The sequence below is a fragment of the Mus caroli genome, unplaced genomic scaffold, assembly GCF_978045245.1.
Source record: "Mus caroli unplaced genomic scaffold, Mus_caroli_1 scaffold_5, whole genome shotgun sequence".
Lineage (NCBI taxonomy): Eukaryota > Metazoa > Chordata > Mammalia > Rodentia > Muridae > Mus > Mus caroli.
This window is the reverse complement of record NW_028227260.1, coordinates 69,764,181-69,788,227: the sequence shown is the minus strand read 5'-3', so window position 1 is coordinate 69,788,227 and position 24,047 is coordinate 69,764,181. Positions and strand designations below refer to the sequence as shown.

The 24,047-nt window shown below is 52.9% G+C and overlaps 1 protein-coding gene across 1 annotated transcript; it reads left to right on the top strand.

The window, feature by feature from the left end:
- Positions 1-7,965: 7,965 nt before the first annotated feature.
- Positions 7,966-20,792, top strand: Efnb1 (ephrin B1). Its single transcript, XM_021153924.2, has 5 exons — positions 7,966-8,884; positions 17,180-17,457; positions 18,321-18,413; positions 18,595-18,720; positions 18,956-20,792. Exons 1-5 carry the CDS (start codon positions 8,757-8,759, stop codon positions 19,366-19,368), a joined length of 1,038 nt encoding a protein of 345 aa, XP_021009583.1. The 5' UTR covers positions 7,966-8,756; the 3' UTR covers positions 19,369-20,792.
- Positions 20,793-24,047: the final 3,255 nt, after the last annotated feature.

Here is a 24,047-nt window from a genome sequence, read left to right as displayed (position 1 = left end):
AGCACTGGGAGGGCCAATTGTCTGAGTGCCAGGCAAGTGGCATCATTCCTAGCAATCAACCGGACTGGAAGAGAGCCTGTCAGGCACTGGTGGAAGATGGGTTGCCAATGATGGCCCGTTCCTTCCAAGAGTGTGCCTACTATGTTCTTGTTCAACAGTGGGTCATGGGAGGCCCTCCTATGACCCTGGGGGCCCTGGGGTGGCCCTGGAGATAGAGTCAAGATTTTCTGCATTAATCAGTGTGTCCCTCACCAAAGGAAAAAAGGGGGGATCACAGTTACCAAGTCCTAAGTCTTAATGTCCGGCTGTGACCACATCAATGGGGAGATAGGAAAAGGGGATGGGGGAGAGTTTCACCAGCCCCCATCCCTCACAGTTATCTCAAGCCAAAAGAGGCACTTATCTTGTTCAGGTCAACAACTGGGCTCCCAGAGAGATCTTCATGGAGGGGTTCCTCCAGCTAGAGTAATCTATCTCAGCTTCCTCCAGGGTCATCAGGCTGCCCACAGATAAGATTTCTCAAGCAAAGCCAGAGAAGAGGAAAGTTCAGAGCCCTGGAGGGGATGGCTCAGCAGTTAACAGCACCTGCTGCTTTTGCTCTGGGGTCTGTTCCTAGCATCCACATGGTGGCTTGCAGCCATGCCTAATTCCAGTTCCAGGGAATCTAATGTCCTCCTCTGACCTCATTGGGCACCAAGCACACATGTGTTCACAGAAATACTTATAGTCAAAACACCCGTACTCCTAAGATAAAGATATTTTTTTTTGAAAAGTAAAGATCAGGTTGATGGGGGCCTCTTTTGTAAGGTGCTTTCTGGCTTAAGGGTTAGCCAACAGTATAACATCAAACAAAGGAGTTATACAAGTCTCTTTCTGTGTGTGTCTGTTTCTGTCTACCTCTGCCTCTGCCCCTGCCCCTGCCCCTGCCCCTGCCTCTGTCTCTCTGTGTCTGTCTCTGTCTCTGTTTCTCTATGTCTGTCTCTCTCCGTCTCTCTCTCTTCCACCTCTTAGCTACACTAGCCTCAAATTCAGTGTGTATCTAGGGATGAAATTGAACCTCTGATTCTCCTGTTTTCATATCTCAAAGGCTGTAATTGCAGGTATATATTACCAAATCTGTTTCTTCTTGGTCTATTAGGTTTCAGGACTCAGAACATGGCAGACTTCCAGAGAAGGCCAACAGTGTTTGTGAGCTGGACTGACCCACGCTGATCCTTGGGAGTTTGAACAGACTTCCAAGGGACTCACTCTCCTTAGCCCTGGAGTCTTGACATTTCCTGGGTCTGCTGACTGTAGGAGTCTTTAACTTGACCAGCTGCTCGTTTGGCAGCATCTGGGAGATTGAGTATCTAGCTGAGATTTGTCTGTGTGCTAATGACAAGACACGGCAGAGTTGCCCAGTGATCGGAGACAGGAGACATTATACACAGCAGGCTACTATGTGTACTGCACCCCACAAGCTTGACTGGGGTTCACAACAGCTGTGTTGTTAGGAACTGAGTTGTAGTTCATCCTTGTACCTTTGCAAGGACAAAGGATGCATCTGTCACATAGAAGACTGAGATGCCTGTAGCTAAAAGCCAGGGAGGCCTGTGTCAAACCTCAACTTCTACTTCTCCAGATGATGTTTAAGTTGCTTAACTTATGGGAGCCCTGACTTCCTTATCTGTATATAAAATCAAGTTTGTGTGAGAGAATGTATACAAAGCACCTGGAGCGTAACAGGTGCTCAGGAAATTGTAGCTTTCATTCTCAACACTACCGCCATTGCGATTGACAATTATTGAGTGCCTCCTGTATGCCTGTCCTTTTACTTAGCCTTGGCACAACACATAAAGGAAAAACTGTTGGAAAATTCTGTTTTAGGTTAGTATTTAATGGATGCTCGTAATTAATTAGATGCACGTAAATAACCTGAGTTCAAATGCCAATTTCAGCCAATACTGTGAGACAAGACTAGCAAGTCATCCAAGAAGGCCACCCAGAAGTAAAAGCTTAAGGATAGACTTGATAATTTGATTTTCCATCTTGGGACAGACAGTATACAGAAAGGGGGTGGAGGTGCATTCCTGGCTTCTTTCAGACCCAGCCAACACTGCAAATAGACAGACTCCAGAACTCCTCCTGTTGTTGGATTGTTGGGTGGCAGGCTCATGGCTGGGTCAGCCTTGAGACTGCAATTTCCAAACTGACCACTGGAGGGAGACAGAGTTTGAAGAATAGAGAAGGTACTAGAAAAAGGGAACTCCAGCTCTGATTCCCTCACCTGTCAAAACCCCTCTTTTCCCACCTTTGAGACCCACTCCTTCCTTCTCTTGTCTTTGGAACCCTAATCCCTCAGGAACTCCCCTTTCGAGGTTCCTAGTCTTCCTACCTTCACACCGCCTGCCCAGGACAATTCCTGGAAGACAGTTCACATGCCCTTGCCATGAGGCAGAGATTGTTCCATGCTTAGCTTTGTGTCCTGAATAAGGGCTGCGAAAGACAAGCCAGGCCTGGGAAGTGAAAATGTTCTGTGGGGAAAGATGCTAGGTGGCTTGTTAATAAAGAGCAGTCAACATTTGAGCCTGACCTCCTTAGGCAGTTTTGGGGAGGTAGAGGCCTGGCTGTGGGGGCTTAAGTGGAAGAGATTAAAGGTCTAGGAAGTCACTGGGGTCTTGTGGGAAGTAGATGGAGGTAGGACTGTGGCATAAAGCCCACCTAAGCTAAGTTCTTAGCAGGGAGAGGAGGTTTCAGTGCCAGCCATGTTGTCTGAATTGACTCAAGGATAGGAGGGGACAAACAGTGGGCCAGAGTACTATTATCTGCCAGTAGTTCTCTGGAAAGATGGATTCAGACCTTTATCTGTCCAAAGATGTCCCCTGCATCTCATGACCTGTCTCCCACAGGGCTGAGGTTATCAGTGAAGAAAACATAGACTCTGACCCTTTAGCCTGTTTACGGGAGTGGGAGGCAGGAAATCAGTACATAGGCTTATGAAGGTTTAGATCTTCCAGACAGCTGCATCTCCTCGGAATGTTCCATTGCTTGCTCAATCTGGATTGTTCCTCCACAGCAACTTTACTCTGTAAACACAGAGCCTGGTGCGTCCGGTGTTTTCTCCGATGTTTTTCTCCGGTCTGGGCAAAGGTGCTGTTTCTCCAGGCCTCAGTGCCCTCCCCCATCTAAGATAGGGAACCAGGCTGGGGTCAGTGATAAGTGGGGACAGCTGCTGTTCCCTTCGCCTGAATTCCTGAGCCCTAGACAGTGATGAATGACCTCGCCCCTCCTTGTACATTCTCCAGGTAACGAGAGTGAGGGAGCGACAGGTGGCCTGGGCCAGACTGCTCCAGGCTCCCCTCGCACCTGGATTACATCTTGTGGCATCAGAGAAAAGCCAGGACAGAGGACCTTGTAGAGGGAACTGAGACCAGCTCAACAAAACACAAGAGGGCTGAGATGCCAGGGGGGTGGTGCCTTAGAAAAGCCCTGGCCCCTAGCTGCAGGCCAGAACCTCACCCACCTACTAGGCTCTGGCTCTCCTATGCTCTCAGTCCTATGCTCTCATTCTCCAAGCTCTCTTGGGTTAAGCCATTTGCTTGAACAGGGCCTACAGACTTGTTGTAGGTGCTAGGAATCCAGGATGGGATCAAAGGGTCATGAGATAGTAGAGAGACACAGGGAGGGAGAGAGACTGAGCTAGTGCAAACACCCATAAAGCAGGTATGCAGCTGGAGCAGGGATAGGGGGGAGATGGGGAGAAAGAATGGCTGAACCTTTGGCCTTAGAGATCACCCCAACATTGCCTGACCACCGTTGTGAAACACCCTTCTGAAGCCTAGGGCTCTGCAGCATAGCTCTAGGGTCCTGGAACAGATGTAGGGGGTCGGGGAAGAAGAGTAGGGTAAGCTCTCTCCAACCTGTCCTCTCCCTGAGCCAGACCTAGAGACAGTCATTTGGGAGAAAGCCAAGGCATTCACTGGAGACAGGAAGTTAGCTTGGGCCCAACCTGGAAATCAGCTGCCCACAGGAGGCTTTGGGAAGTGCTCATGGGTGAGGCTAAGCTGCTTAGAGGCCATTCTGACTAAAGATGGCAGAGCAGAGGACAGGGTGCCACTGCAGTGAACTCAAAGCCTCGGGCTTTTTATGTTTGAAGCAGGGCAGTGCATAATGTCAGGGATGTCACAAGCACTAAACAAAGGTGTTGCAGCACCACATGAAAGCAGTCACCTACTGGTTCTGGCTTCCGGGATGCAGGGGGCTAGCGCAGCGGGTTGTTCTTTGCCTGGAGGGAGTGGTATGTCCAACTATAGGAGGGGCAGAAAGGGGGCACAGAGATCATTGTTGATCATTGTTGAGAGAGCAGAGGGTGGCCAGCTTCACTGGGTTCACCAGTTGGCATGGCATCAAGGGTCAGGATTCTTGCTCCTTGCTCCTTTCTTTGCTTTTCCAAGTGTTGCCTCTGGCTGGTCTTGGTGGCTCAGCAAAAACACCACTCCTCAGCCCAGAGCCTTGTGATAGAACAGAAAGCTTTGAGGAGAACGTCAAGTTGTTTGTCCAGATGGCCTGACTTCTCTGCCTCCTGGCAGTGTGGCCTTGGGCGAATAGCTTCACTGCTCTGTGCATAGAGTATAAGGCAGGCAGAGAGAGGTCAAGGACGTGAGTCACAGAAACGAAGGTCACCTTCTCATCTCCATAGGGACAGCGAACATGAGAAACGGAGGCTTAGACTCTAGGTTCCATAAGGCCAGAACCTCTCCTTGCCGTTTGCATGTGAATGTGGACATGTGTGTGAAACTAGAGGGGATTGGGAAATGTATGCGCAGCACACAAAACTTGAGTGAACTGGTACGAATGTGTGTCACTAGGGATGTGAGTGTCTTCCTGGGAGGCTCTATGGGAGAATAAGAGTTTCCATTTAGTAAGCTCTGTGGTAGGCCAGGTATGAGGCCGAGCCTTGGCGGGCACATTATCTCATTAACTACTCCCAGGGAGCTGAGAAGGAGGAATGACCGCCAGGCCACAGAACACTAACAGGCCCTTCAGAGGTGAGGGGATTTGCCCAAGGGGATAGAACTGAAAGCTAGCCTCTCTTCCCGCTTATGGGTGTGGGCAGCTGGGCCCAAAAAAGGCACTGCTCATGTTTGTGTGTGTGTGTGTGTGTGTGTGTGTGCGTGTGCGTGTGCATGTGTGTGTGTGTGGTGTCTACACATGGTGCCCAGAGCCTGAAGTTTCCTGTGGCTACTATATGTTTTGTTTTGTTTTTTTTTTACACACTTAGGTAGGCCTGAGGCCTCACAATGCTTGACACTCCTGTAGTCAAGGGGTCTTTACACCACTTGTAAAGTGTGTGTTGACACAATGACCTGACAGTCTGTGGGCTAGTAAGTGCTTAGATAGAAGAATGGTCGCATCCCCCACGGATCCTGCCTTCCTCTCAGGCTCCTCTAGAGAATTATCTTTTTCCCCTCAGTCAGGGAACCTGGATCTCTCTATATAACTGAGAACCTCCTAGGGTCAGGCTGGAGTGGGAAATTTCTCAGCTGCGGGCCCTGATCGAAGCAGAGAGTGCACATCTAGTCTAACCCTGCTCCTGAGGCCCCTGTAGCTAGTGTGGCCAGGCTGAGGCAGAGGAGCCGTGGCATGACCAGAGATGAGCAGTGTGTGGAACAAGTCTGGACCTAAGAGACCTATCTTCATCTTCCACTGTCCCCTTTGCCCAGAATTAGATGTTGGCACACTCAGAAAATACCTCTGTCTTCCTAAATTTCCCAAGTCTGGTAGCTCCCATTTAGTGTCCTCTGGAGGGGCACAAGGCATGTTGGCCATGAAAAGGAAAACTCTAGGGCCAACCGGGGCTAGTGACCCTGTCTGAGAAGCACTTTGCTCTATGGCCAAAATGAATGACCCTTTCTAGGACTAATGACCTTCTGAGACCTGCGAGTGAGGAGCAGTGGTCTGGCCATCCTGGGGGCTGTGGTTTTTCCAGGAACTTCGAAGCTTGTAATTTACAATGAGCCAAGAGAGTGAGTATGCATGGAGCATCTCCAAGTGGGTCCATCTGGATTGTACAAGGAATGGCTGTAAAATTGGGGACAGAGACACCAGGAATGACCCCAGGGATAGGTCAGGATATGTCAATCGTGAGCCTTAGTTTCCCTCTTTAAGTAAAAATGGGGATAGCAGAACAGATTTCAAAGGATGGTGAAAGAAAATCATCTGCAGTGGTCCGTGATGCCTTGTAGGGACTTTGTAAGCAGCTGGCTGCTTTCTAGATTCACATCTGGAAGTCCTTTGATGGCAGGGGTCGCAGGTGGACTGCTGGTGTGTCTTTCTACCTTATTTGTATCTCTCCTTGTTCTGCTTGCATCCCAGTGCAGAGTCCAGTTGGGAAAACAAAGGCCCTAGAGTGTGTACCCAGAGCCGTTGAATGTTGCAAGGTCTCTGGCTCCAAAGGTGGGAGAAGCGCATCTTCTCCTCCCTACTCTCCCCCACATAGATGCCCCCTCTACAACGACAGAGGTGATTAGATGATGCAGTGAAGGACTCAAGAATGGACATGGAACTCATAAATGGCAAAGCCCCTAAAGGATAGGGCTCAGACCATTATCTCCATAGAGAAGCAACAAGAAGGAACTGGAATTTGGTTCTTTGGTCCTTCTTACCTTGCCTAATAAGTCTGAAGTTAGAACCCCGAGTCATTACAAAAAGAAAAGAGGAGGCAGAGAGGAGGAGAAAAAGGAGGGGCGTGAATATAGGAAGCTTTTCTAACCTTTGAAGTCCCCAAACCCAGATCTTTCCCACCTTTCTTACACGAGTGGCCAGTGGCAGGCTCTTGCTACTGCCATGCCTACCCTCTGAGCGCTTTGAGTGCCAGACTTGCTCAGCAGGCTCTAGGTGGGAGGCCTCCGCTTATCCCGGGAGCCCGCAAGTCTATAGAAGGCCAGCAGGGGGAGACATTAGCACGTGGGTACGTCCGCTGGGACCTGAGGAAAGCGAGTAGGTCAGACCGGGAGGGTCTGAGCTATGGGATTGAGCCAAATTATAAGCAAAGAGACAAGGAGGGGCGGAGAGAATGGGCCAGTGCTGGGAGACAAAGACCCAGATGGTGAGGCCGAGGCCGGGAAAGGCTGGAGTCCGGAATCTCAGGGCCCAGATGCCTGCTTTTGCTCTTTCAAAAGGCTTCTCTTCTGCTTCTTCCTCCCCTGTCCTGGAGCTTTCTGTACAGTTTGTGACCTCTTGTCCCTACTCGCCTGCTCCTGGCCCTTTCGTATGCCTTCAGACAGGACTGACTAAATCTGTGTGCCTGGAGTTTGGGGTGGAGGGTCTCAAAGGGCTCGCTCTCAAAGATGAAAAATTTAAAGGCTTGGTTCACTAGATGCAAATAAATTCCTCCTCCCCTTTGGACACAATACTTTTTCTGAGTCTCCACTGCCCATAGCTATGACTCTTGTCGTGGTCAATGCAAAAAAAAAAAAAAAAAAAAAAAAAGGAGTGCATTGCGAGGACAGGAAGACGGGGTCCAACAGAGTGTGGGTAGTGACTGGACTGGGAGCAGGCAGGCTGACAGAAGTGGGCACCGAGTGGGATTCTGGGGCTGGTACGCGAGTATGCGCATGTGGAGTGTGTTTGTGTGTATAAAAAGAACACAAGGACGGTGCTTTCTGGAGGTACTTGGGACAGGGTTTGTTTGCTCTAGGTCAGTGGGCCGGGTGCTGACCGGGTGTGCATAAGGGAGAGCAGGCCAGCAGCTTTTGGGAAGCGCCAACTTCCCGAGAACTCCCTGGGAACCAGACTAAGCGGGACACAGGCATAACCGCAAGAGCCGCACATTCAGATTCGTGCCATCGAGAGAGCAGCGTCCTTAAGAGCTCCCCGAAGCCCCACCCCTTCCTGCTCGGTGGGCGTGGTATGGGGCAAGGACCCCGTCACAGAGCTTTCTATTGGTTCGAAGGAGCAGGGTTGGCCTTGTGCTCGCCTGAGCAGGAGGGTAGAAAGCTCAGCGGCAGCGGAGGGAGTCTATGCGCGCTGGACAGCAGTGGGGGGTGTGTGTGATTCGCACTGACTGCAGACACTCGGGCTCAATCGCCGGGGATTAAGGACTTGGCGACCGGGCTGCCGGGCTACCCGGCCGAGGCTTCAGAGGCGCAAATCGATGGGACTGATTTGCTCCGCAGGGCCGTACTAGTCTTTTAAGTATACTGAGAAGGGCCGGTGCTAAAGTAGAAGCTGTCGTGGGACGCGCCGGCGCGGAGTCCCACTGTGGCCCGGAGGAACGGAGTCCGTGTTAGGGGGACCCAGTCGGGAGCCTGGGGACCGAGCTCGCATTGTTGGGAGACAACCCGCCTCTTCTTCCCAGAGGCGTCAATCCCAGGACGGTCGAGGCGTCGGGGCAGCCACTGAGCGCTCTTCAGGGAGACCCGATCGGGGAGAGGACTCGCAGTCTCAAACAGTCTGGGAGAGCCGAGCGGAATCCGGCGGGATCACTCGGGGGCGGCGAGCCCCCGTCGCGCCTCGTGCGGCGGAGAGGCCAGGGAAGAAAGTCCTCGGAGGCCGCAGCCCATGCGCGGGTTGGGGACGCCTGCCCAGTGAGTCCTCCTGGCCAGCCGGGCGAAGGAGAGCGACCCCGAGGCCGGCGGGAGGGGAGTGCTTCAAGGCCGGCGGCTGCGGAGGATGGGCGCCTGAGTGGCTCCGAGCGCTGCGCGGCACGGGCAGGCGAGGCGAGCTTTGCTGAGGAGGCGCTAGGGGATCCTGAAGTGCATTCTGCCCCCGGGAAAATGGCCCGGCCTGGGCAGCGTTGGCTCAGCAAGTGGCTTGTGGCTATGGTCGTGCTGACGCTGTGCCGGCTTGCCACGCCGTTGGCCAAGAACCTGGAGCCCGTGTCCTGGAGCTCTCTTAACCCTAAGTGAGTAACTTATCTACTCTGGTCCCTGGGGGTGGGAGGCACTTCTTCGGGGTGAGGTCGTGCACCCCCAAGTGCGTGGGGGTTTGTCCGTAGGAGGTTCGGCGCCCTATTTTATATCTGGCCTTTTCTAGTGTTTTCTTGCGGGCAGTCGGGGTAGGGTGCGGAAGGGTGGGGTGGGGGCACTTAGCTGCGTTTAGATCCTTCGGTTCGGCCCTACTCTCAAGTCCGGATCGCGTCCGTTGGTCACACCAGGCAGATATAGAATGTCTGGGCGCTCCAGAGCGCACCCGAGAGCTGGGTGGGGGCGAGTAAGCAGCCCACTCCAGGGCCTCTGGGAACGTGGTGGTTTTCACTCACAGCCACCCCAAGGGTGAGATCGACCTGAGCAAGGGACCAGGCCAGAACACAGGTTCCTCATTTGCTTAGGTGTCAGGGCAGGCGGCTCAGGACCTAGCGCCCCGGGGCGAGTGGCAGCATCTGTATATCTTCTCCAGCTTCTCCCATTTTCATTTGTCTTTCTTCCCTGTCTGTTTGCCTCCCTGTCTTTCTCTTTGCCGTCTCTTCTTGCACACTCCCCCCCCCCTCCATTTCTCTCTGCCGGGGAGGTAGAAAGGCGGGCGCTGCTTCCAGGCTCACAAAGGCGGCGGGTGGAGAAGGGCGGAGTGGAAGAGGGTTTGTTTGAGGAGGGGGTTCGATCCAGTGCCCGTCGGGGGTCCAGTTGAGCTAGGCACCAGAGCTGCTTCTAGAGCTAGTCAGGGCTGAGAATGGTAGTGGAGCCAGCGAGGGAGGTGGGTGGGGAACGTGTGATTCCTGTCCAGGCAGGTCCAACCCCCCACCCCAGGACTTGAGAGCCATGCTTAGATTTCTCCTATGGTTTGGGGGATAGTGATATAAAGGAGGTCCTTTTCTTTCTTCTCCTTCTCCTTCCTAACTCTGCCCCCTCCCATCTCTAAACAACACACACCTTTCAGGGCGGTGGCTCAGTGGTTTCTGGGCTGTTGGTGGGGAGTAGCTTAGGCTGTTGTGACCTCTGGACCTTTTTCTCTTTTGGCATCTAGGACTCACCGTGGAACTCAGGGTTGTAATCTCTCTTCCCATTTTCTGGCAGTCCAGTTGTGGACAACACAGTTAGTGGAAAACTGGGAGGGGGAGGGGGAGGCGCTTGACCTGTTCCCAGATTCCTGTTTCTGGAATTTCCTCCTGTCCACTCTTGTGGGCTCTCTGCTAACTTCCTAGGTTCTTGCCTGCCTTAGCCCCTTGAGTCCCAGGGATGAAAGTGAGAGAAGAGGTCTTCTTGTTTTCTCCTTGGGTTAAGGTAGGATCCCATTACAGGTCCTTGGCTAAACTAGGGTCAGGATAGAGGTTTCTGTCTCTGTACAAGGAAAGGGGCTGACTGGCCAGGATTTCTACCTTACTCAGAAGCCTGTTTGGTCACCATGCCTTCACTGCTGGGGCTCAAATGGTTTGGGGGAACCCTCTAGGCTGTTAAGCCCACGGGAAGAGCTTGTGAAGTGCCCAGTTCTTCGATGTGTAAGGGTGGAGGCTGGAAGTGCTCCTTAGCTAGGGGACTTGCAATCCCCCTAGGGTAGCCCGTCCCAGGAGCTCATGGGAGTGACCTAATTGCTCTCTTGGGTCTAGATACCATGCAGCTCCGCAGCTGGAGAAGAGCCCTCCTGCAGAGTTGAGGTTGCTGGGAGAAACAGGATCCCTGGGAGCGCCCCTCTTTATGTGTTCTCTGCCTTTAGAGCCACAGAGCAGTTTCCAAGCTTGAGACGGCTGTGTCCCCCCTGCTCTCTATCCAGTCCATGTCAAGCTGAGGACAGGTGTCCTGGGGATTTGGAGAGGACTGACTTTGGACTCAAGTAGAACCTGCCTAGATTCTATCCCATAATTGAGCAGATTCTGGGAACAGTTTAGACTGATCCTGGTGGTTCCCAGACCCCATTTCATCGATGCTCAGGGGTCTGGAATGCAGTCTATGTCTGTGTTTATTGGCACAGGGTGCAGGGCAGGAGGACAGGACCAAGGCACTGCCCTCAGCTCCGGGGGCTGCCTGTGCCACCGCACCCAACCCTCAGGCTGCCCTGGCTTTTTAAATAAATACTGTCTCTCTCTGCTTCCGTGTGTCCTACTGAGTTCTCCCTCTCAGGCCGACATTGTTGCCTGCTCACACCCTGTGAGAGTGGAACTCACCTCTCTCTCTCTCTCTCTCTCTCTCTCTCTCTCTCTCTCTCTCTCTCTCTCTCTCTCTCCAGCCAGGCTCGCCTGCTCTCTCTCTTTCTCACACTCCCTCTCACTCTTAGTCACTCTCTGCCTCTTTTTCTCAAGTCCTTTTGTTTCTCGCACATGCCCGTGCTCTCCCTTGCAGGCTCATTTTCTCTTATCCCTCCCCTCTTCCTCTCCTGGCTTTTGGTCCCCTCTCCTCAGCCCTGTCAGGAGCTGGCACCCCTCCCTCTAAAAATCTCCCAGTGCCTATAAACCCTGCTTAATTGCTTCCTCCTAGGGAAAAAAAAATCAAAATAAAGAAGTGATGGGGTCTGCTTCTAGGTTCCAGGGCGCACGCAGCCCCAGCTCTAGGGAGCTGGAAGGGCCGGCTGAAGACTGCCAGTCTGTCTTATCTATCTTCTGAACTGCTGCTAAGGGGCTGTCTGGGTGGTAGTCCCTGGGTGATAAGAACTTCTGCTTCCTGGGCCCCTCCTGTCAGATTTGCCCCAAGAGTAGAGGGTGGGAAGATGGGTTTGGTCCTTTTGGGGTTTGGTGGAAAGCAGATTGAGCATGTTCGGGGGGCCTGGGGAGAGGCCATGGGCAGCCACTTCCCCCAGCTGCCTCCCCTTGGGGAACTTGGGGCAGCCAGTGTTAGCTTCACACTTGAGTCCTCAGCCAAGTCCAGGTGCTGCACCTCAGTCTCTCAGTCCCATTCTGATCCTATACTGCTCCCCACTCAGGTCCCCCCCACACCTCCAAGGAGTGGGAATGTGTTTCAGATCACATTACAAACCTTCCCTACAAGGAGGGTGGGCTAGGGGCTCAGTTTGGCATTCAGGACCCTTGACCCCCATCCAGCTTGGGTGGGGCAGCTGCAGACCCCAACCCATGCTTGCCTGTTACAAGCTAAAGGGTTGGCCCCAGCCCTCACAACTGTTCTAGCTCAGTCCTGGGGAGGCCAGCCCAAGGGACTTCTTTCCAGAGGGACTGGGGACCTGGCTATTCTATTTTATGTTTAATTGGCTACAGGTGAAAGAAAGCCTGGGCGCCCTAAAGGTTCCTGTTCTCTGACCCCACCCAGGGAAGCAAGGCAAAGGCCAGAAGAGCCTGAGAGGGAGCTGAGGTGGGGACTGAGTTGGGGGTTCTCTTTCTTCTCTGGGGCTCTTGGGGCCCTTACTTGCCATACTAGCTTAGGTGCATGAGGGTGCCCAGGCCTTGGATCCTGCTTGCTGGGAAGCACTGATTTCTGGGGTTAGGGCTATGTATGGGGTCACTGGGGCAACAAGGAGACTGCTGGTTGTCATGGGAACACCAGGTTTGGGGGATAGTTCACATGATTATAAGGGCATATGAAGTGGGGGTCTTCTGAGACTATGAAAGTCCCTTCTCCCTGGTATGATCTGGTGGTGGTGGTGGTTTGGGGTCAGGGTGCCAGCAAGCCAGAAGCATACTCATTCTCAGCTTGCTACTTCTAAATGATACTGTGCTTGGCATGCTAAGTAATAGGCAGGTAGTACCTTGCTACTTACAATGCATTCTCATATATGATCTCATCGGGTGCTCCCAACAGCCCTGGGAAGTAGGCAATGGCCCCATTTTCCAAGAGGAGGAGGCATATGTGCAGAAAGGGGAAATGTCTTGTCTCAGGTCAGCCGGTTACTTGTTGAGTCGGGCAGAGGCAGAACTGTGCCCTGTGCCATTCTTTCCATACCATCCTGCTGCAGGGAACAGGAATTCAAAGTAGGTTTTGAACCAGACCTCTGCTGTCCCTGGGTTCTCCCCTCTCACCTCCCAGGCGGGCCTGCATCGGCCTTATGACTCAGGTCCTGCCTGTTTGGGATAAGTAGTGTTCCAGCTTCTTCATTCAACTCTCTGAGGCTTAGCTCTGAGGGCACCCTGCACAGGTGACCTAGCCTAACTCACTGACTGGCACTCTGCCCCTCCCAGCTCTGAGTAGCTCCTTTGGTTCCTCCTGGGCCAGGAATGTCTTCCTCTTAGGAACTCCAGGGAAAACATGTCAGGGGGTGTGGTTAAGCCCCAGTAGACTAGCTCTGGTCAGGTGGGACGAAGAGGCGGGCAGAGTTTGTGTAGGTGAGGAGAGTGACTTCCTCTAGGACTCTTCTGGCTTGCCTGCCTCCGACAGAGCTGTGTGTGTGCCAGGGCCCAGCTGCTGTTCCTGCCCACCCACGCCTGGGCGGGCACTGCTGGGACACGCCAGGCCTGCTCCTGCTGCCTCGGGGGCTGGGTGGAGCTGGGGGAGTGAAAGAGGAGCCTTTAATTTCGGGGCTCCCCACCCTAGCTGGGATGAGAGCAGACTTGAGTTCTGGCTTGGGGTCTGTCCCTCACTAGTATTGCCATCCTGGGGTGAGAACAGGCCTGGTAGTGGTGGGGTCACCAAACCAAACCACATTTAGACTTGCATGGCTGGAAAGCAGGCTCCCCCCTTAAACCTCTGGTAGAGCCCGAGGAAAAGGTTGAAGGGAAGGAAGACAATCCTTCTGGCCTGGTGGGACAAGAATAGCTTTCTAAGCAGAAGTGTCCCCACTGTAAGCTCTTCCCTGTAGGCGACATACAGAAAGGTAGAGAGGAGCTCGTCTGGACTAAGGTGCAGATGGAAGAGCTATTTCTAGTCTTTCTGGGCCGTGGAGGCTACTGTCCCCAGACCCTATGAGCTTTCCGAACTTCAGAGTGCTACCTCTAATGAGAAAGTCTAAGGGGAAAGACAGGCTAGGGGAGATGGGAGAGGCCAGGCCACAAGACTGGAGCTGAAATAGTTCCAGCTGCCTTCCTAAAGTCTTTTTACTCCCTGGGGTGGCTCCCTGGGGTCCCAGGGCTATCAGAGGCTAGGGAGGGAAGGCCTCAGGTTGCCATGGTGACCTGCTTTAGGCTTCCTGCAGGGCCATGTCAATCCCCTTATTTTCTAGAAAAGGGCTTTGTCTGGGGGTGGCCCTAGGAAGGAAAGCTTGGCTTGATGGGGTGGGGACAGTCCTTTCTGAAAGGTGGTGCCTAAAGACTTTAAGTTAGAAGCTTCCTCCTCCTCTCCTCCCACTCAGAACTTGGTGAGAAAGGGAGGAGATAGGTATGGTGCCCTTAAAAGGATCACTAACACTGTGCCTGGTTTTGGGGCTTCACTTTCACTGGCTATACCCCCAACCCTAGTGATCCCATATACTTTCTTGGACTTCCTCATGGTACTTCTGAGGAAGTTTTCCTGAGTGAAAATTTACCAGTTAGGGGAAGATGCTAAGAAAGCGTGGGATTGGTTGGGGTCAGGGATGCAGGCCTCATTAGACTCCTTTCCCTTCCACACTTTAGGAGAAGGTGAGTTTTCTTCTGCCGGCTGCTATGCAAATGAGCTAATGAATATTTATGAAGTCTGTTCACTGAGGTTGGAGACACTCTGAGGGGTGTTGGGGGCAATAGTCCTTTCTTCTCCCCCTCCCCCCACCATGCAGACATCTGTTTCCTCAATGTGTCTGGGTTCAAACTAGAACCCCAAGTAGCTAAAAGCCCTGTTCAGTCCTGGGGCTCTGGAGTCTGGGTGGGTGGTGGCAGTGGAAGAGTATCCTCGAGCAGACACATTGCTCTGGTGAGGAAGCTGGGGCCCAGTGGTTAGGAAGTGAACCCGTCTGTCTTCCATGTTCATGTCCTCTATGTAGCTACAGCTCTATGTTGTCGTGGGGTGCAACGGTCTAAGAAGCAGACACTGTTGAGGTTCTGTTAAAGCCCAAGGGGTTTGAGAAGCCTTCCTCAATGGGAATAGATCTCTGATCACTCATTTGTTCATATTAAGGGCCTGGGTTCCTTTGAGCTCTGAAATGTTAGAAATGCTCTGTTCTTGCTACCTGGGGAGGACCAGGGGAAAGTGGAAAAAAAGTGCCGTGAGAATTACACAACCTTTGGTGAAACTTGTGGGCTTTGTATGGCCAAAGGGATGAGGGTATTTCATCTCAAATGTTTACTTGGGCCCCCATGCCCTGTTTGCTTACTTTCTGTCTGCTGCAGAGCTGTAGAGTTAGAGTCCAAAGGACAAAGCACCCCTTTCTGGCTTTGACCCTCCGGTACATCAAGATGGCACCTCTGAGCTTGGAGCATCACAATGACACAGAAGAAAGGCTGTTTTGTTTTGTTTTGTTTTGTTCCTTTTTTTCTATCTGCTTCAGCCACTTAGCTTCCCTCCTCTGCTAGGAAGATGTCAGGACAAGGGCACATATTTGACAGTGTGAAGGAAGGCTTCAGCCCGGAGCTTTGAGTGCGCCTTCATTGATTGTCCCTACTGTGTTGTGGGCCTCGGCAAATGGAACAACATTGCAGTAGCCTGTGACCTGGGATTCTACACCAACACCCAGAATGGCACTCTTCATTTTATCCTTCCTGTGGGTTACCTTTAGTCCCTCATGGTTCCTCCTGTCAGAGGACCCACCACCAAGCAGATGAATCCCACGCTGCTAGTTATGGCCTTGGGGAATTTACCTGTAGCCCTAGATCTCTTTCCCACCTCCTCTGATACTTTCTACTCTTGCCTGTGCAGGCTGTTTGAGTCATCAGCCAGCCTGGGTTTTGTCTTCCCCACTGCTGTCCACAGTTGCTGACTCTGCCCTGACATTTTTCTCGTTCACCTGGTATCCACCCTCATTCTGAGCTTTGAAGCCATTTTAGAACATCACAGTATCCTCGTCCGATGAGCCATCTTTTCCCTCTTGATGTCTCTCATCCTATGAAGTAGCATCCTCACCTGTAACCTACAGATAGCCTGGAGGTGTCTGTGGCTGAAGTGTGGGCTGTTTACTTTTTTGGGACCAAACCAGACAGTCAAGTCCATGGCAGTCAAGTTGTATCTTCTCTTTCTAGAGCTTGCCTAAGAAACCACAGAACTTAATGTTGGTGTCCGATTGCCTGCCTCTTGGCAGACTGTTTCAAAGAAGGATTCAATCTTATTGAGTGCCTACTGTAGTCTAGGTGCTCATCCCACCCAATCCTAGGGTTATGGGAACTAGTTTATAAGTGAAGAAACGGAAGTTTAGAGAGCTTGTCCCAGACTATGGAGCTAGGAAGCACCTAGCTTTGGAATGTGAGTCCACCCTGTGCTCTCTCTCCTGGCTCTCAGCTTCTGCCTGAGCAAGCTGAGAAATGGCCGGCGGAGCTTCATATCTTTACTCTGCTTGCCAGGTTAGCCGGTGAAGCCTGGCTCAAGGTTCATCTCCTCTTGGGATCTGTAGTAGCTGCAGTGGAGGAGCAAGAGGTTAGATTCCAGCCACATGGGATTCCTGAGGTCTTGTCTTTCATGAATTTGTGCTCTCCTGGTAAGAGCACCCTTTCTTTCCTTCCCGGAGTCAAAGTGAAAGACCGGGATTTCAGCTCTTGGTCTGGCAGTAGGGATAGGTACATCACCAGAATAAGACTGTAGAGCTGTCCCTAACCACAGATGGTGGCCATCGGCTCCTGGCTCCATTGCTTGTTTCTATCTCCCCATCATGCCCAAGATTAGCAAGATGGGGGGCAGGCTCCAGGCAGGTTGAGCTCCCCTAGCCTTTGGCTGGGAGCTGCGGGGGTGGTGGCTAAGACATGTGTGGGCTTGCTCTCTCTCTCTTTCTCTCTCTCTCTCTCTCTCTCTCTCTCTCTCTCTCTCTCTGTGTGTGTGTGTGTGTGTGTGTGTGTGTGTGTGTGCGTGCGCGCGTGTGTGTCAGTAGCAGTGGCCTTTGAAGGAATGTGAATGTGTTGGGAAGTATGGGAACAGGGCACCACCTCCAGGTAGCCTGGGCCTGACACATAGGTACCTGGCCCATTTGGCCACGTCAGCCCCCCTGCGGAAATGCCCCATTAGGACAAAGGGCTCCCCTAGCCAGGCATTGCCCCACCCTGCCAAGCACCGAAAGCCTGGCAGCCTTGCCTATGGGCCACCCCTTCCACACCCTGCTGGCAGTATGGTTCTCTCTCCCCACCCCCAGCCCAAGGATAGAGGAAGGGCAGAAGGTTGATTTGATAGCTCCACCCGGTCGGACGAGCCTGGCCCTCACTGTCATAGCACCTGGTCCTGAGATAGCCAGAGCTCCCAACCTTGACGTTGACCATTTTCTTTCTTCTGGGCAGGTTCCTAAGTGGGAAGGGCTTGGTGATCTACCCGAAGATTGGAGACAAGCTGGACATCATCTGCCCCCGAGCAGAAGCAGGGCGGCCCTACGAGTACTACAAGCTGTACCTGGTGCGGCCAGAGCAGGCGGCTGCTTGCAGCACTGTGCTTGATCCCAATGTACTGGTCACTTGCAACAAGCCACACCAGGAAATCCGCTTCACCATCAAGTTCCAAGAGTTCAGCCCCAACTACATGGGCCTGGAATTCAAAAAGTACCACGATTACTACATTACATGTGAGTCCACACCTAGCTGTCACCAGCTCTTTTGCTGGGCTTCACTCTGCCTTCCTGCAGCCTCCCTGTTTCTGAGTGATGCCGTGCTAGCACGTGCACACCTTACAGTGCTGCCTGATCTGATTCCAGCCTGCCCTTAGAATTCTGTCCCCAGCATTCAGAACCCGGCAGCTTGCCTCGACTCCAGGGCACAGATGGGAAAGGCTGCCTATCCATGTGGCTTTCTCTTCCTTTCTTGAGAATGGCAGAGTTGGAGGAATCCTTGGAGACCAGCCAGCTTTACTGCCTTATTTTCCCCCTGTAGAGGGTGGGATAGGGTGGTGGGTCTAAGGCCCCAGGAAGTGAATAGGGATCAGTGATAGTGTGTGACTAACGTCCATGAGGCCCTGGCTCACTCTTTAGCCACTAACCCTCCTCTGGTCCCTCAAAGAAGTGCATGGGCACCTTGCCTCCGATCACACAAGGAGTTGATGGGTTTTAGCCTGGCTTGCCTCACACTTCTGTAGGATTCCTCCCAGTCTAGGACAACGGCCTTCTAATGGTACCAGTTCCATTTGTTTTGGTCTGAGCAGCATCTCCCATTAAGAAGATATACCTCAGTGTTGTCCCCAAGACCAAGGCCTGGCCACAAGGAGTGCCATAAGCAGAGGGGCTCAGTATGGGTCTGGCTGGCTTTCTTACTTCCTATGGGGAGGGAGGTAGAAGGGCTTGGGGAAGGGAGGTGCAGAGCTCTACTGGTGATCGTTTGATCGTTGTTCTTGGCTCTCTCTTGATTCTGTCAGAGAGAGAGAGAGAGAGAGAGAGAGAAAAGAAAAAGTAAACTGAAAACTCCAGTTTCTGATTTCTCTGGCCTTTTCCTACAGCAACGTCCAATGGGAGCTTGGAAGGACTGGAGAACCGGGAGGGAGGTGTGTGTCGCACCCGCACTATGAAGATTGTTATGAAGGTTGGGCAAGGTGAGTGTCTGCCCAACAGCCATGTTGGCAGTTGCCTGGGGTATGTTGGTAGTGAGGAAGTAGTCACAGCGTTAGAGGGGCCGAGCTCTGATATTCAGGCCATTCTTAGCCCACCTAAGGGAGTTGAGGACACCCATGCTGGCAGAGTCCTCCCTCTGATCTGTCTTCTCTTGGCCCTCAGATCCAAATGCTGTGACACCCGAGCAGTTGACTACCAGCCGGCCAAGCAAGGAGTCAGACAACACTGTCAAGACAGCCACACAGGCTCCTGGTCGGGGATCCCAGGGTGACTCTGACGGCAAGCATGGTAAGTGAATATAGCTATTCTGCAGAGGGTGTTTCTCAGGCATCCCCTCCGTCCTGTGTCTGAAGAAGTCCCTGCTGCCTGCCTCCTGCCTGAGACATGATGTATCTCTCTGGGGGATGTGGGGCCAGGCAGGAACCCAGAGAGTTTCTTTGGATCCAAGGTGGCATTGTTTGCTGCCACAATGTTGACTGCAATGGTCCCCTGACTGACCATTGCTTCCCTCTTCTTTCCTCAGAGACTGTGAACCAGGGAGAGAAGAGTGGCCCAGGTGCAGGTGGTGGTGGCAGCGGGGACTCTGACAGCTTCTTCAACTCCAAGGTAGCATTGTTCGCAGCCGTCGGCGCTGGCTGTGTCATCTTCCTGCTCATCATCATCTTCTTGACAGTCCTACTACTCAAGCTTCGCAAGCGCCATCGCAAGCATACACAGCAGCGGGCAGCTGCCCTCTCGCTCAGTACCCTAGCCAGCCCCAAAGGGGGTAGTGGTACAGCGGGCACCGAGCCCAGCGACATCATCATCCCCTTACGGACTACAGAGAACAACTACTGCCCCCACTATGAGAAGGTGAGTGGGGACTACGGGCATCCTGTCTACATCGTCCAGGAGATGCCCCCTCAGAGCCCGGCGAACATCTACTACAAGGTTTGAAGGCCCAGCATGGCCTCAGGCCCCACAGGACACATGGCCTGGATCGGCCGCTCTCTTCTCCCCCACTCCCCTGCCCTTGCCAGCTGTGCCCACCTTTGTATTTAGTTTTGTAGTTTCTTGGCTTTTATAATCCCCTTTTTCCTGCCCCCTGGGCTTCGGAGGGGGGTGCTTGTGCCCCCAATCCCCATGCTCTTGTGCCTTCCCCCTCTGGCCAGGCCTCTGGGCTCCGTGGGGGTGCCCTTTCTAGGAGGGCAGGGTTGGACACTGACGGACTGCAGGCAGGGAGGTAGCCCCCTGGCCCTGCCCCCTCCTCATCCCTTCACCCATCCCCAGGACTGCTTGTCCACTATCATCACTGTTTTTAATGCTTTTGTGTTGATTTTTTTTAAAGCTGTCAACTCATTTTCATCTGTTTTTTGAGGAAAAAAAATGGGAAAATGTACAAGGCAGCCCCTTCCCAGGCTTTCTGAGCCTGGCCTGACCCAGTCTAAGAGGGCCTGGGGCAGGATGTGGCCAGCCAGGAAACATAAGATGGCATTTCTTTTATAGACTCCTTAGTAGTTCACGGGAGTGGGGGAGGGTAGGCCAGGGCTATTTCTGCCCACCGGGGAGAGAAGAGCGCCACCCTCCTTTTTGGACCCTCATGAGACAATGCTGTTCCTAGCAATGGGGTAGTGGCTACCACCCTTCTACCAAAAAAAAAAAAATCCCTTCCTTGTGGGATTCTTGGGCATCTCCTGCCTCCTTCACTCTCACGGTAATTAATGTCTTAATTGGCTGTTGCCTGGGGAACAGGAGAGCTGCTGCAGGCAGATGACCTCATGGGGGGTGGAGGGAGGTGAGGTGCCCAGGTGGCTATTTGCCCTGCAGAGCTGGGAGTTCCCCCCCACCATCACCACCCTGTTCTCTCCTTACCTTTGGTATCTTTGGTTCAAGGTGGAGATCTTAAGAGGGTGTAAGGCCAGGTGGCCTGCTCTTTCCCTGGGTTCTAGTACAAAGTAAGCACACACACCCCCAACTCACTCAATATGGCTCCCACTGTCCCCCCACCCCACCCCCTGCCCTGAGTTTGGAGCTGGGGCCTGGAAAGAGGAAGAGGCTGCTTGGGGCTGGGCCAGCCTGCAGTGCACTTTGAGCCCAGCTCCTTGGCAGCACGGCTGCTAACAGACTGCCACTCAACTGTGCCTCGCAGGCACTCCCAGGGCTGCCATGGAAGGAGCTGGGCCTTACACCACCCACCTCCACACTGCCTCCTGGCCAGCTGCCCACCCTGGTGCCAGGTGGGAGAGGGAGCAAAACAGCCAGCCCCTTCCAGGTGGCAGTCGGAAGGGATTTTTGTTTTTGATTCTGTTGCCATTTGTGTAAATACTAGTCTTTTTTGGAAGAAATAATGTAAAGATGTTTTGTATAAACTCTGAATTATTTTCTTGTTGCTTTTTTCTTAGAAAAAAAATGAGAACTAAAAAAAAAAAAAAATTAACCACATGGAGAAATGAGTGTAAACTAGTGTCATGATGTCGGAGAATGAAGTGTGATAGTGTGTCTGTATGTGCCTATGCCTGTACTTGTGTGTGTGAGAGAATTCCTTTGCCAAACCAGAGATGATCAGGGCCAGTGGCTGTCCTGTGAAGCAAGCTCGTTAAAGTGCCCATGCGCTTCCTGCCGCTTTCTGTCTCCTAAGTGTCTCAGCCTCCTTGTTCCGCTGCCCTGTAGCCTGAAGTCCCCCCTCCCCCCTAGCCATCCCGTCACTCCTGTGGCACAGACCATAGGCATCTGCCCTGGCTGGCACCAGGCTCAGACAGAAAAGGTTGATGGAGAGGGGGTGTTCCCATGGGGAACCTGGGTGTGTCTCCAGGTACTGCCACCACCTGGTTGGGACTAAATGTGGAACCCGATGGCAGGCCCAACCCTGTCCTGCCCCAAGATGTCTGAAGCTGTCGAGAACTGACGTTCAAAGATGGCTCACTGGGCACTAGGGTGACTTCATACTGCCCATTTGGCCTCTCAGCCAAAACAATCTTCCTTTTCCTGTCTTCACAATGGGAGCCACACCAGAGGTGCCGCCATGGCGTACTTGGTGGCTTCTGGCTGGCAGTGAAGGCCCTACAGCTAGAACAGCAATGAATGCCCAGGCTCCCTTCCACAGGCCGATGAGTAATTGACGTGTTCAGGTCAGAAAGTGTGCTGAGGGGTCCTAAGCAGGGTTGACTTTCCATCCTTTGACAAGAGGTACAGACTGGCAGGGCCCAGAGGAGCCTGTGAACTTTTCAAGGGACCACCTCTGGCAATGGCTAAGACAGCTATCAGGGAGGCAGAGAAGTGAGATCCCACCAGCTAAAAATGGGTGAGAAAGTGATAGAGGAAAGGAGGAGGAGGAGGAGGGATGGGGGTGTGAGTGAGGGATCCAACAGGAAGCCCACTGGAACAGGCAGGGAGCAGGCCCAGCTCCCAGACAAGTGGGGAGCACTTTGAGAAGGAAGGGGGAGGAGGGCCTTGAGAATGTGGGACTTGCCAGGGGAGGGGAAAGAGGCTGGTCTAGAATAGGGCTGGGCCAGCCTAGGGTGCTGCTGGAGCCAACTGGGGCAGAGTCTGTTTATTTGGTTTCTCATTAACCAAAGGAAGTGCTTGGATCAGATCAGGCCTCTGCTGTTTGACTGCTTGCCCGGAGTGGGGCCCAGCCTGAGCTGGGGGTCTCTGGCCAGGGCTAGCTCTGGACAGATGATTGTCTCCGACCTCAAGGTGGGTGAGCCTGGCGTAGACCTCCCCAATCTTGTCCTTTAGCAGTCCCCTAACCTGGCCAAGGTTGGCAATTGCCTTTGTCTCAGTGGTGATGGATGGGGTGAGGTAGGGGACAGGAGTAGGATCCCGGAAGTAAGATGTGGGGATGTAAAGAAGAATTAGGAGGAGGAGACCAAGGAAAGTCTGGGCAGTCCTACCCAATCCCAGAAAGCTTCTGGGGCGCTGCTTCCTGGCATGAGTGTTGTGGCCGGTGTTCCTGGGTATGCCGTGTAGAAGTGGCCTTCGTCAGGAGCCTAGCTGCACTTTTGTCAAGTATGTAACATGGCCCATCTCTCTGAGCTGCAGAAGATGCAGCGTGAAAATGGCAGGTAGGGAAATTGCTTGCCTCGTATTTGAAGGGGGGAACTGAGACCCAGCAAGGCATAACGTATCCAGAAATGCACACCAGGTAAAGAGGGTCACGAGGGACTCAAATCAGAGAAGTTCCCTGACAGGGAAGCAGGTGGCTCTCCCCACCCCTCACTTCTCCATTTGCCTCTTCCTTGCCAGCCTTGAGGAACAAGAGCCCTTCTTACCCAGTTCCCTCACCCTCTCATCTGGGTCAGGGAAGGGCCAGGCTTAGCTCCAGGGAGGCAGAAGGGGTGGTCCTCTAGTGGGACGGGCTCCAAAGCAGCCCCACCCTCTACTCGCCTTCCTGTCCCAGCTGGGCCCTAGCTCCTGGTGAGTCAGGGATAGAGGATGCTTCCCAGGTGAGGGTGGGGCTGCCTGGCTTCCTCTGCAGGCAGAACCCAATTGACCTAGGAAATCAAACCGAGCTACTGCTACCCAGGCCTGGGTTCCCCAGAAAGGGACGGACAGCTTTGTAGAATTTGAAGGCCGAAGCTCCTTTGAGCTGGTTGAGGTTAGGCTACATTCCCAATGTTTGTGGGATGTGGCTGGCTCGGGACCCTCTAAAGCAGGGTAAAAATGGGTCCAAAAATCAAAGGAGGGTTGCAACCCACCTGGGGATGTCCTAGGTTGGAGCCCGCTAAGCAAGTGGCCCTCTGACCAGCTGGCACCAATCACTCTTGAAAACCTAACCCACCTACCCAGACATGTAACAATCCTAGTGACAACCCAGCTGCTGCTGGTGGTACAGCTGGCCATCAGATCTTGGCTCCTCCCTTGGGAAACACCCGAAGGGGGGGAAGCAGTACCTGCCCAAGGTAGAGGTCACAGAGCCCTGGGCGAGAGGTATCGAAGGGCAAGGGGAGGAAAGTCATTGCAGGTTTTGTTTCTGGGGGTTGATTATTCATCTGGCCAAGAAAAGGGGAAGAGGAAATGCTAGAGGTTATGGGGAAAGAGGAATTTAAAGGTCTGTGGAAGGTAAGAGGTTTGCCAAGGGGCCTTTTGATCCAGGACTCCTCGTTTGATCAGACCACTGCCTCGTGTGTGTGTGTGTGTGTGTGTGTGTGTGTGTGTGTGTGTGCATGTGCATTGTCCTCTCTGATAATGTAGAGGTAGTCTGAGATTTGTCCATTTTCCTTAAAACAATCCCAGCGATACATGAGATTCCTGGTCCCAGGTTCCCCAAGTTCTCAGAGTCTTTTAGTACTTGGCTAAATTAGATCGGCTTACTCTGTGACTGGGTGGTGGGAATGTGAGAGGCAGATTAAACATATGCAGATTCAAAACTGGGCTTCTAAAGTCAGTCTTTCATTCATTCATGCATTTTTTTTTTTTTTTTTTTTGCCAACAAATGTTGGATACATGGCACACTGAGGCTTCTTCAGTGACAATGTCGTGGATAGTTTGGCTTTCCGGGGCTCCACATGCATTTTTCATCATACCTAATCAAAGCTGGCCTCTTGCAAGGCTCCTAAGAGGTTATCCTGCTGTCCCTGTACTGGTCTGCTGTTTCCGGTGCAGCTCCTCCACTACACCCGCAAACACTTCCATAG

Coding starts and splice junctions, on each gene's coding strand:
- Efnb1 (XM_021153924.2), top strand. CDS start 8,757: ATGGCCCGGCCTGGGCAGCGTTGGCTCAGCAAGTGGCTTGTGGCTATG. Junction 8,885..17,179: donor TGGAGCTCTCTTAACCCTAA/GTGAGTAACTTA, acceptor TCTTCTGGGCAG/GTTCCTAAGTGGGAAGGGCT. Junction 17,458..18,320: donor CCACGATTACTACATTACAT/GTGAGTCCACAC, acceptor CTTTTCCTACAG/CAACGTCCAATGGGAGCTTG.